The 13869-nt window shown below is 36.8% G+C and overlaps 1 protein-coding gene across 2 annotated transcripts in view; it reads right to left on the reverse strand.

Annotated features, from left to right (window-relative positions):
- The window catches only part of SMAD5 (SMAD family member 5), a 48287-nt gene that overhangs the window by 3843 nt on the left and 30575 nt on the right, over positions 1-13869 (reverse strand). For both annotated transcript variants that reach the window (XM_036240829.1, XM_036240830.1), the window contains one exon: positions 1420-1641. In XM_036240829.1, coding sequence (XP_036096722.1) covers positions 1420-1641 — 222 coding nt within the window. The remainder of the gene's footprint in view (positions 1-1419; positions 1642-13869) is intronic.

Consider the following 13869-nt stretch of genomic DNA (forward strand, 5'->3'; position numbering starts at 1 on the left):
TTCCCAACTTTTTACTACTGCAAAGACCATCCTTGTACATACATACCTCTGCACATACATGACTCACAGACTTGTATTATGCTGTGATATTAAAAAAAAATTTTTTTTCTGAGCAAATAAAAATGACCTATAGAAGAAAGAGTCCTAGAAATATATTTGATGAGGGGAAAGGGGAACACTGATTATAGAATTCAAGAATTCATCAAGTGGATTTCTCTTGAATTATTCTAATACAGTGAGAAAATCAATGCAAAGAAGTGAGGCATTACACCTAAAAAATCAAGTTGGCTAAAGTCAAAAGAGAATGGAAATTTTCTTTTCAATTTATTTTTGGCCATAGTATTTTTCTGAATCTCTTGTTATGAAATTGCATTACAATTTTAGTTATTTACCTTTTGTTCAGTATTTGGACTAAGATTTTTTTCAAGTCAAAAGAAGCAAAAAGCAGCAAGTGGTAAAAACAAAAGTTCTTAAGAAACAGGCAATACACTCTACCTGGGACAGATATCTTTCCTGACCACCTGATATGAGAGACTCTGACATTTCATTGCTGTGGGAGAAGTTCTCTGTTATGGCAACTGTCTTACAGGACAAATTTTAAATAAAACCTATTACCTGAATTAAAAGGTGGGAGGGATGATGGTGAGGCTACTGAAGATTTATGTTACTCAAATTGGATTTCCTACCTATAACCCTTCTCCTCCAACATAATGGAAATTCCTATACATCATCTCAACCCAAAATACTTCATAAATATCATAATTATAAAATCCTAATCCTTCCACAGCATTAATATATTCCACAAATATTTGTTGTAAATTTAGTATAAGTCAGGCACTGTTCTAGCTGCTGAAGATGTAAACCAGGCAAATTTCTGTAAAGCTTATATTCCCATCAGAAAAATATTTAAAAATATAAACAAAGTCCTGGTTGGTTTGGCTCAGCGGTTAGAGTGTCGGCCTGCGGTCCAGAGAGACCCAAGTTCAGTTCCCGCTAAGGGCATGTACCTCGGTTGCAGTTTGTCCCCAGCTCGGTTGGGGTTGTGTGGGTGGCAACCACTTGATGTGTCTCTCTCACATCGATGTTTCTCTCTTTCTTCCTCCCTCTCTCCCTCCTGCTCTATCTGAAAATAAATACAAAAATATCCTCGGGTGAGGGTAAAAAAAATACATATATAAACAAAGAAGAAATATGTTTTCAGATCCTAAGTACTATGAAAAACAACTAAGCAGGATAAGGAAAAGAGGACTGTTTATGTCTTTACTTCAACACCTGCAACTTGAGCGCAGACACTATGCCTCAGGCTTTGTATGCTCCAGCACCTTTCACAATGCGTGGTACACAACCTTTCACGATGAATGGTACACAACAAGCACGACAAAGAGAATTCAAGTGAATGTAGGAAAATGACAAAATTACCTTTTCCAATATGTCGTCTAGTGTTTTCAATTGTGGAATTACGGTTAACGTTTGACAACAACCCCAAGCAGAATCTACTTTTGTTATTTGAAGGGTCTGTGAATCCATCTACTAACACACTAGTAGAAGACGCATGAAAAGCTTCCCCAACACGATTGTTTAATTCATAGTAAACAATTGAACACCAATGTTTGGGCTCTTCATAGGCAACAGGCTGAACATCTGTGAACAAACCAAACAGAAAAAATGTTTAATGATTAATTGCCCAACATTCCAGATTCTTTATGTGATTCCCTTTAATTCGAATCAAGCACTATATAAAAAGAAAATTTTCAGTTATTTCACTTGGTCTCACTGTCCTTCCTAGCTTAGAGTCTGTATCCAGAAAACAAGTTCTAAATGCCTTAAATATTTTAATTTTAAAAATTATACAAATACAAGGATAACCAACATCACATTTTAATCCAGGTTTAAATTTGCAATGACAAATGGGTTTCAGCAGCCTAAAAGATTTAACTATACCACTATCTATAAAATTATACTAAACAAAAATCTGAACTAAACAAACAAAGTGAAACACTCAGCAAATTAGAATAAAGGGGAACTTCTTTAACTTGATAAAGAACATTTACCAAAAACCTAAAGCTAACATCATACTTAATGGTGAAAAACTAGAAGCTTTCCTGCTAAGATTAGTAGTAATGAAGTAAGGATGTTCTCACCATTTCTTTTCAACATCGTACTAGAAGTCCTAGCTAATGCAGTAAGACAAGTACAATAAATAAAAGGTATACAAATTAGAAAAGAAGAAATAAAACAGGCCCTGGCCGGTTTGGCTCAGCAATTGGAGCATTGGCCTGTGGACCAGAGAGTCCCTGGGTTCGGTTCCCGCTAGGGGCACATTCAAAAAAAAAGAAAGAAAACGGTCTTTTTTCACAAATGACATGACTGCCTACATAGAAAAACTAAAAGGATTGACAAAACAAAAACTAAAACAATAACAACAAAAAACCCTCCTGGAACTAATAAGCAATTGCAGCAAGGTTGCAGGATATAAGGTTAACATACAAAAGTGAATCACTTTTCTATATACCAGCAATGAACAAGTGAAATTTGACATTAAAAACTCATTACCATTGCCCTGGTCAGTTTGGCTTGGCAGTTAGGGCATCAGCCAGCCAGTGGACCGAAGGGTCTGAGGTTCGATTCCGGTCAAGGGCATGTGCCTGGGTTGTGGGTTTGATCCTGGGCCCCAGTTGGGGTCCTGCTGGAGGCAATCAATTGATGTGTCTCTCTTACACCGATGTTGTGTGCTCGCTCGTGCGCGCTCTCTCTCTCTCTCCCCCACTCCCTTCCAGTCTGTAAAAAAAAAAATTAATGGAAAAATATCCTCTGGTGAAGATTAACAAAAAACAAACAAACAAAAAACCCTCATTACCACTGTCCTGGCCAATGTAGCTCAGTTGGTTGGAGTGTCATCCCATACACTGAAAAATCAAAGGTGGAAAGTTTAATTTCTAGTGAGGGCATATACCTAGGTTGCAGGTTCAATCCCTGATCGGGGTGCAGACCAAAGGCAACAAATCAATGTTTCTCTCCCACATCAATGTTTCTTTCTCTCTCTCCTCTCTCTCTCTCTCTCTCTCTCTCTCCCTTCCCTCCTCTCTAAAAATCAATTAATATGTCTTCAGGTGAGGATTTAAAAAAAAACTCATTATCATTTACATTAGCACTCAAAAAATTAAATACTTACGTAAAAATCAAACAAAAATAGGTACAAGATCTTTGAAAAATCTATAATATTCTAATAAAAGAAATCAAAGAACTAAATAGCCATTCCATCTTCAGAACCATTTTACCTCAATATTGTCGAGATGTCAGTTCTTCCTAACATGACCTATTGATTCAATGAAATTTAAATCAAAATCCCAGTAAATAATTTTGTAGATATCAACAAACTGATCCTAAAGTTTATAAGGAGAGGCAAAAGACCTAGAAAAGCAAACACAATATTGAAAAACAAAATCAGAAGATTGACACTACCCAACTGAAAGACTTACTATAAAACTACAGCAATCAAGACTGTGTGGTACTGACAAAAGAACAGAAAAATAGCCCTGGTCGGTATTGCCCAGTGGTTAGAGTGTCAGCCCAAGCACCAAAGGATCTTGGGTTCAATTCCAGATCAAAAGCACATACCTATGTTGCTGGTTCAATCCCCGCCCTGGTCATGGCATGTGCAGGAGGCAAGCAGCTGATGTCTCTCTCTCCCCCTTCTCCCTTCCACTCTCTCTAAGAATCAATGGTCCTCAGGTGAGGATTAATGCCCCCCCTCAAAAAAAAGAAAAATAGTACAGTCCCATACATCAAAAGGTCACAGGTTCCATTCTCACACACACACACACACACACACACACACACACACAATCAATAAAAACATATCCCTGAGTGAGGATTAAAAAATATAGACAAATAGATCAAAAGAACAGAAGAGAGAACCCATCAATAGACCCACATAAATACAACTAATTGATCTTTGACAAAGGAGCAGGGGCAATAATGGAGAAAAGTACGTTTTTTCAACAAATGATACAAGAACTGACATTCAAATGTAAAACAATTAATCTAGACACAGACCTTACACCCTTCACCAAAATAACCTCAAAATGGATCACAGACCTAAATGTAAAATGCAAATCTATAAAACTTTTAGAAGATAACATAGGAGAACATTTAGATGACCCTGAATATGGTAGTGAATTTTTAGATACAACACCAAAACATGATCATGAAAGAAACGATCAATAAGCTGGACTTCATTAAAAACTAAAACGTTTTTTTGCAAGACAATGTGGAGGTAATGAGAAGACAAACCACAGACTGGGAGAAAATATTTGCAAAAGACATATCTGATAAAGGACTATTATCCAAAATATATAAAGAACTCTTAAAACTCAACAAGAAAATGAACAAACCAATTAAAAAATGGTTCAAGGACATAACACACACCTCACCAAAGAAGATATACAGATGGCAAATAAACATATAAAAAGATGCTCCACATGACATATCGTCAGGAAAATGCGAATTAAAATAACAATGAGAGCCCTGTCAGCACAGGGACCAGAGAGTCCCTGGCTGGGGTTCTGTGAGTGGCAACCATTTGATGTGTCTCTCTCACATCAATGTTTCTCTCTTCCTCCCTCTCTTCCTCCCGCTCTATCTGAAGATAAATGCAAAAATGTCCTCGGGTGTGGATAAAAAAAATTTTAAATAACAATGAGATACCACTGCTACTCATTAAAATGGCCAAAATCCAACATACTGACATCAAATGCTGGTAAGGATGTGGAGCAACATGAACTCTCATCACTGCTGGTGGAAATGTACAATGGTATAGCCACTTTGGAAGACAGTTTGATGGTTTCTTATGAAACTAAACATACTTTTAGCATACAATACAGCAATTGTGCTCATTGGTATTTTATGTGAAAACTATGTCCACACAAAAACCTGCACATAGATGTTTACAGCAGCTTCATTCATAATTGCCAAAACTTAGAAACAACCAAGATGTCCTTCAGTAGGTGAATGAATAAATAAAATATAGTACATCCTGGCCATGGAATATTATTCAGGACTAATGAGCTATCAAGTCATGAAAAGATATGGAGGAAACTTAAATGCAAATTACTAACTGAAAGAAGTCAATCTGAAAAGGCTACACATACTGATTCCAATTATATGATATTCTGCAAAAGAAAAAACTATGGGGACAATAAAACAATCAATGAACGCTGGCAGGTTTGTCTCAGTGGTTAATCCAGAGAGTAAAGGTTTCGATTCCTGGTCAAGAGCACATACCTTGGTTGTAGGTTCGATCCCCAGCTGGGTTAGGGAAGTTAGGGAAGTGCAGGAGGCAACCAATCAATGTGTCCCTCTCACACTGACATTCCTCTCTCTCTCTCTCTCTCTCTCTCTCTCTCTCTCTCTCTCTCTCTCCCTCCCTCCCTCCCTCCCTCCCTCCCTCTCTCCCTCCTGCTCTATCTAAAAAAGAAGCAACGGAAAAATACTCTCAAGTGAGGATTTTAAAAAAACAATCAATCAACAATTGCCAGGGCTTAGGAGATAGGGAGGGATGAACAGGCAGAGCACAGAGGATGAAACTATTCTGTTTAGCGCTGTAATGGTAGATACATGTCATTATCCATATGCTACAACCCACAGAATATACAACAGCAAGAATGTGAAGCAACCAATTGATGTCTTTCTCACACACCGATGTTTCTCTCTTTCTCCCTCCCTCTCTCCCACTCTATCTAAAATATCAATGGAAAAATAATCCTGGGTGAGGATTAACAACAATAAAAGAATGAACCCTAATGTAAATTATGGATTTCAGGTGACAGCGATGTATCAGTGTAGGTTCACTGATTGGTAATAAATGTTCCACTTTTTTTTTTTTTACCAGGATGCTGGTAGTGAGGAAGACTGTGTATTTGTGGAGGCAGGGAGTATGTGGGAACTCTGTACTTTTTACTAAAATTTGCTGTGAACCTGAAGCTCTGAAACCGATTCACAAAATGAAGTCTGTTAAAAAAGAAAGAAAAACAACAACAACTAAGTGAGCATTATCTTTGAGTAAAAGGTGGTATACATTTTAAATGTTAAATGTTAAGAGCCAGAGCTGACTATGAAAAAAGACTGATACATAGTAAAAAATATAGATGGTCCTACTTATGATAATTCAACTTAAGATTTTTCAACTTTATGATGGAGTGAAAGCCATATCCATTCAGTAGAACCTGTACTTCGAATTTTTATCTCCTTCCAGGCTAGCAATACATGGTACGATACTCTCTTGTGATGCTGGACAATGGCAGCAAGCCACAGATCCCAGTCAACCACATGATCACAAGGGTCAACAACTGATACTCTAGGGTGTATTCATTGTATGAGATGATTTTGACAAACTGTAGACTAATGTAAGTGTTCTGAGTACGTTTAAGGATGGTTTAGCTATGCTGTCTTGTAGGTTGAGTATATTAAATGACTTAAGATATTTTCCATTTTCAGTGGGTTTATTTTCAGTCAAGGAGCAACTGTACTGACCAAATTCTTATTTGTGTAAAAGTCAACAATTCCTAATGGATACAGTGGGTGGGAGGGACATGTGCTAGCAGGGTGTCTTGTCTTGGAGCTATAATCAGGCAGAAGTCATGTACCTTCAATTTTCTTTTTTTAAAAAGCAGGAATAAACGTGTAAGAAAAATTTAAGAGTGGTCACGTGGCCTATGTAAGCAATTCAAAAGAATTGGTTAGCCTTACATTTTAATTCTGATTATTCAATTGCAAAGAATTCAGATGAGGAGAAACAGGAAACAAATCAATATGGACCCACAGAGAGAAATCCTAAAAGCTCAGATTTTAAAGAAGTTTATACAAAAATGGAACAAGGAGGGTCCCATAACCAAAGACACATACAAATGAATAACAGGAAGTTATAAGAATAGTGTTAGAAAAGCTAGAGCCAAGAATGAGCAGAAGCTTATAGGAAAAAATTGCTAAGCAAAACTAAAAAGACAATTTTGGTTAGCATGAAAAGAAGAAAAAGAAAAGCTTTGCTCTGCTTAAGGCACAGGATATATTGTTAACTGGTGACTCATGGCACTGCAGTTTAACTTTGATTTTCCTTTTGTTACCTGTCTGCCAAAGAAAAAAACACAAAATATAACTGAAATTAGAAGAAATTTGATGAAAAAAGACATCTTTGAGGGTGAGAAGACTTGAGTGCCAAATTCCTCTAAAGGGACTCAGTTGTTTGGCTGAGATAAACTGTATTCCAAGGAGCACCTAACGTACCACCACACTATTAAACGGCACTGTCTGATCTCTGGAGAATTGGGAGAAAGAAGAAAAGGAAAATAATTGCTAGGGTAAATACTATGCATATTTTCAGAAGGAAGATGATAATATCATTTATTGGGTATTATCTGATGCTGTATGCTAAGATCATATATACTAATAATCCTTTTGTAAATATTCTAATTATTTTACAAATGGGGAAACTCAGGCTTAGAGATTTTAAAAAGCTACCCTAAGCAAATCAGTATGACAAAATTCTTAGGTAAATTCTAAGCCTTGAAAAAGCAAAAACATTATTTAGACCTTAACAAGACTATTGGGGAGCCAAAATTTAACTATTTTTTAAAAATGGGGCTCCTGGAAAAACAAAATGTGACATACAGTCTTTTGGTATTATCACAAACACATAAACACACAAAAAACACCATTATTTTAAGAAATAGCAGTATCTTCTTCAAAACTTGTGACAAACTAAGGAGTTTAGTCTCAAAACAAAGTGGCTTTTAAACCATAATGAGATACCACTTCATACCTATTAGGATGGCTATTTTTTTTTTTAATGTTGACAAGAATGTGATGATACTGGAACCCTAATGTAAAGCTGGTGGAAACGAAAATGGTGCAGCCATATTGGAAAACAGTTTGACAGTTGCTTAATAAGTTAAATAGAATTACCATAAAATCCAGCAATTCTACTCTCAGGTATGTAATACCAAATGGGTTAAAAAGCAGACACTCAAAGATACCTGTACATCAATGTTCACAGCAGCATTATGAAGAGTAGCAAAAAGGTAGAAACAATCGAAATGTCCATCAAGTGATACATAAACAAACAACTTGTGGTATATACATACAATAAAATATTATTAAGCCTTAAGAAGGAATGAAATTCTGATATAGGCTATAACATGAATAAAACTTGAAAACATTATGCTAAGTGAAATAAGCCAGACACAAAAGAACAAATACATATTATTTGATTCCACTTAGGGAACTGGAATAGAAAAATTCACAGAGACAGAAAGCAGAATGGTAGTGACCAAAAGGCATAGGATGGGAAAATGGGGAGTTATTCTTTAATGAGTACAGAGTTCTATTTGAGATCATGAAAAAGTTCTAGAAATGGATAATGGTGATGGTTGTACAACGCTGTGGATGTAGTTAATGTTACTGAATTGTATACTTTAACAAGAGTCCCCAAAGTACATGAAGCAAAAATCAACAGAACTGAAAGTAGAAATAAATAATTCAATAGTAACAGTTGGGAACTTCAATCTTTCACTCTCAATAATTGATTACATAATTAGAAAGAAATTAAGACAAAAGACTTGAACAATACTATCAACCAACTTGTTTTAACTGAAATCCATAGACACTATGATTTTGGAATATAAAGTTTTTTCAAATGCACAAGGAATATTCTCTAAAGTAGACCATATGCTCTGCCAGGTGTTGGCAAATGTTTTCTGCTCACCAAATTCAGCAACATACAAAAAGGATTATAGCCATTACCAAATGGAATGCAAACATATTAGGTTTGCAGGCCACATACTATCTCTGTCACAACAGTCTTCTTTTTTAACGACCCTTAATAATCTAAAAACCATTCTTAGGTCACAGGCGTATAAAAACATGCATATAGCAAGTTGCAATAAATGTTTAAAAACTGAAATCATACAAAGTAAATTCAATGCCCACAATGGATTTAAATTAAGAATCAACAACAGAAAGAAATTCAAGAAATTTTGAAGTATTTGGAAATTGATTAACATGCTACTTAATAATCCAAGAGTCAAACAAGAAATAACAGGGCAAATTTTAAAATATTTTGAACTGAATAAAAATGAAAACATATCAAAGTTTGTGGGATACAACTAACGGAGTGGTTAGAGGAGAAATTCATAATTTTGAACAGCTATGTTAAAAAAGAAGAAACAGCCCTGGCCGGTTTGGCTCAGTAGTTAGAGCATCAACCCACCATACAGAGAGATCCGGTTTCCTTCCTGCTAAGGGCATGTACCTCGGTTGCAGTTTGTCCCAGGGCCTGTTGGGGTTGTACAGGAGGCAGCCACTCCATGCGTTCCTTTCACTTCGATGTTTCTTTCTCTTTCTCTCTCTCTCTCTATCTCCTTCCCTCCCTCCCTCCCCCTTCCTCCCTCCCTCCCCCTCCCTCCTACTCTATCTGAACAAAAATGGAAAAATGTCCTCAGATGAGGATAAAAAACAAAAACAAAACAAATCAATAACCTAAAATTCCACCTTAAGAAGTTATAAAAGAAAAGCAAACTAAGCCTGGCCAGTGTGGCTCAGTAGTTGAACGTCCACTTACGCTGGTTTGATTCTCAGTCAGGACATATGCCTAGGTTGTGGGCCAAATACCCAGTGGGGGACATGCAGGAGGCAGCCAGTCAATGTTCTCGTGGATGTTTCTCTATCTCTCTCTCTAAAATCAATAAAGAAAAAAAAAAAGCAAACTAAACCTAAAGTAAGCAGAATAAAGGAAATAATAAAGATTAGAGTGGAAATAAATTAAAAAAGAAAAATCAGTTCTTTCTAAAGATCAACAAAATTAGCAACCCTTTAGCTAAATCAACCAAGAAAAACAGGATTGAAGATATAACTACCAACCCCTACAGAAGTTAGAAATATAGTATAAAGGATACCATGCTAAACTTTATGCCAGCAAATTAGACAATTTGAATGAGATGAACAAACTTCTAGAAAGACAAATTACCAAAACTGACTCAAGAAAAAACGTTGACCTTGAATAGACCCATATAACACATAAAAAAATTAAATCAGTTTTTAAAATCTTCCCACAAAGAAAAGTCTAAGCACAAATGGCTTCACTGGTAAATTCTATCAAGTATTCTAAAAAAATACCAATACTTTACAAACTCTTCTAAAAATAGGAGGAAACACTTCCCCACTCACTCCATGAAGCCATTATTACCCTGATACCAGTGTCAAAGACATCATTAGAAAACTACAGACCAATATCACTTATAAATATACAAGCAAAAATACTAAAAAAAATATCAGTTAATATAATACAGCAACATTAAAAAAGGATTACACATATTGACCATGTGGGATTTATCCCTGGAATATAAGGCTGGTTTAGCATCAGAAAATCCATTCACGTAATACACCTTATTACTAGGAAAAAGGACAAAAAAAAACCACCGTATGATCACCTCAACAGATGTGAAAAAGGCTTTTGAGAAAACCCAACATCCATTCACGATAAAATTTCTCAACAAACAGGAATAAAAGAGAACAATTTAGAAAAGAAAAACTTGGAGGATTCATGTTTCTTATTTTCAAAACCCATATATAGCTTTAATAATCAAGATTATAAGGTACAGATATACAGATCAATAAGTAAAATTTAGAGTCCTAAAATAAATATTAAATTGTTTAATATATATATTAAACAATATATATAACATATATATAATAAATAGTTTAATATATTTAATATTAAACTTAATATTAATATTTAATTATATTTTTAATATATAATAATAATTAAATATTAATATTTAATATATTAAACTATTTATTTATTATATATATGTTATATATATTTATGTGTGTGTGTTTTTATTGGTATTAGAGAGAGAGAAGGAGAGGAAGGGGAAGACAGAGATAAAAACATCAATCAGCTGTCTCCTGCAAGCCCCCTACTGGGGATCAAGTCTGAAACCTGAGCATGAGCTCTGACCAGGAATCAAACCTGTGACCTTTTGGTACAAAGGATGATGCTCAACCAACTGAGCCCCACCAGCCAAGATAATGCTAACTCTTATAGTCAATTGATTACTGAAAAAAATGCCAAATCATTAAATGGAGAAATGGTACTCTTTTCAACAAACAGTGCTAGAACCAACTGGATAGCTATATGAACGAAGATGAATCTAGACCTTTACCATACAGAAAGCGTAACTCAATAAGAATCATACACCTAAATGTAAGAACTAATGATATACAACAGTGGTTCTCAACCTTCCTAATGCCGCGATCCTTTAATACAGTTCCTCATGTTGTGGTGACCCCCAACCATAAAATTATTTTTGTTGCTACTTCATAACTGTAATTTTGCTACTGTTATGTCTTAGGTGACCTCTGTGAAAGGGTCATTCGACCCCCAAAGGGGTTGCAACCCACAGGTTGAGAACTGCTGATATAGAATTTCTAGATGAAAACACATAAGAAAATTTTCATGACTGTGGGATAGACAAAAATTTCTTAGATGCTACACCAGAAAAGAAAAAAACTGTTAAACTGTACTTCATCAAAATTAAAAACCTTTGTGCTTCAAAAGATACCAATAAAAAAATGAAAAGATAACCCACAGACTGAGAAAATATTCCTTCTATCAAGAATATATAAAGAACAATTATAAATTAATAAGACAACGCATTTTTTAAAAACTTATCTTTATTGTTGAATGCATTACAGATGTCCCTTTTTTCCCTCCTTGACCCCCTTATCCCCACTCCCACACCCCTCCTACCTTTCCTACACTATTCTCTGTGTCTACTGGTTATGCATATATGTTCTTTTGTTTCTTCTCCCCCCACCTCCCTCCTTCCCTTTGAGGTTCCTCAGTCTAACAACCAATTTGTACTTCTTCATCCCTTCATCTTTTTCACCCCTCCCCCAACCCCCTTCACCTCTGGCAACCATCAAAAAGTTCTCTGTATCTATGATTCTGTTTCTGTTCTGCTTACTCATTTTGTTTGTAGATTCAGTTGTTAATATGTATTTACTGACATTTTATATTGTTCATATTTTTTTGTCTTCTTTTTCTCCAAGAGAACCCGTCAACATTTTATATAATACCGGTTTGGTGGTGATGAACTCCTTTAGTTTTCTCTTGTCTGAGAAACTCTTTACATGGCCATCAATTCTAAATGATAGCTTTGCAGGATAGATTAATCTTGGTTGTAGGTCCTTGGTTTTCATCACTTTAAATATTTCTTGCCACTCCCTTTTGGCCTGCAAAGTCTCTTTTAAGAAATCAGCTGAGTCTTATGGGAGCTCCGTTATAGAAAACCAACTGCTTTTCTCTTGCTGCTTTTAAGACTGTCTCTTTGTCTTGAACCTTTTGCGTTTTGATGATGATGTGTCTTGGTGTGGACCTCTTTGGGTTCATCTTGTTTGGGACTATCTGTGCTTTCTGGACTTGTATGTTTGTTTCCTTCACCAAGTTAGGGAAATTTTCTGTCATTATTTTTTCAAATAGGTTTTCAATTTCTTGCTCTTTCTCTCTTCTCCTTCTGGCACTCCCATGATATGAAAGTTGGTACACCTGAAGTTGTCCCACAGGCAACTTCATTTTTTTGGACTCTTTTTTCTTTTTGCTGTTCTGATTGGGTGTTTTCTGCTTCCTTATATTCCAAATCGATGGTTTGCTTCTTGGCTTCACCTACTCTACTATTGATTTCCTGTAAATTATTCTTTTTTTCAGTTAGTGTATCCTTCATTTCTGACTGGTCCTTTATTATGCTCTTGAGGTCCCCACTAAGTTCCTTGATGTTCTCATGAAGTTCCCTGAAATTCTCACTAAGTTCATTGAGCATCCTTATAACCAGTGTTTTGAACTCTGCATCTGTTAGATTGCTTACCTCCATTTCATTTAGTTCTTTTCCTGAATTTTCTGTTCTATCATTTGGGACATGTTTCTTTGTCTCCTGATTTTGGCTGCCTCCCTGTGTTTGTTTCTCTGTATTAGGTACAGTTGCTCTGTCTCCTAGGCTTGGTAGAGTGGCCTGTTGTAGTAGGTGTCCTGCAGGATCCAGTGGCACAGCCTCCCTGGTCACCCTGTTGGACCCTCGAGGTGCACCCCTCATATGGACTTTACACCCTTCTGTTATAACTGAGTCTTGATTGCTGTTGGCAGGTCAATGGGAAGGTTTCACTCAGACTGACTGGCCGTGCCCACTATCCACTGACCTGTGATTACCCTGGATGATCAGCTGTGCAGGGTCCCACCACAAAGAGCAAGACTTACTTCAGCAGGGCTCTGGTATCCACTGAGTCCATTCTTTGAGTGTGTCACTTGTGGAGGTGGTTGGGTGGTGGTGCTTCGATGTGGTCTGAAGCTGTCCACTGGGTTACTAGCTCTGAGGCAAGGTCAGCCACTGCCTGTATTCGATCCGGGGGCCACCAAACATAAGCTACAAAGTGATTTGACGATGGCTGCTTCTTGTGCTGGGCTTGGAGGTGTCCAGGCCAAGCCAAGCTGTGAACCAAGGCTGGATGCTTCTAGTGCCAGGCCTGGGGCCATGTAGTGAGAGGTATGGGGCTCTCTGTGGCCAGATGCTGCTTGTTTGAGAGAATTTAGGAAAATCTGAAGCAGGAGCCAAAACAGGCCAATCCTATGATAAAGCCACTGGAAACAGCTTGGGGCAGGGCCTCAGGGTATCACCTGGGCAGAACAAACTGTAAGCCAGGTTGCTGGAGTCCGGGATATGACACCTGTCTGGTGGCTTCCTGGGGGAAAGGCTCAACAAAGGAACCTCTGCCTCCACCAGCACATCTGTCCAGAAGAAAGATGCCTCTCCAGCCCTCACCCTG

Source organism: Molossus molossus, unplaced genomic scaffold (assembly GCF_014108415.1).
Source record: "Molossus molossus isolate mMolMol1 unplaced genomic scaffold, mMolMol1.p scaffold_m16_p_4, whole genome shotgun sequence".
NCBI classification, from domain to species: domain Eukaryota; kingdom Metazoa; phylum Chordata; class Mammalia; order Chiroptera; family Molossidae; genus Molossus; species Molossus molossus.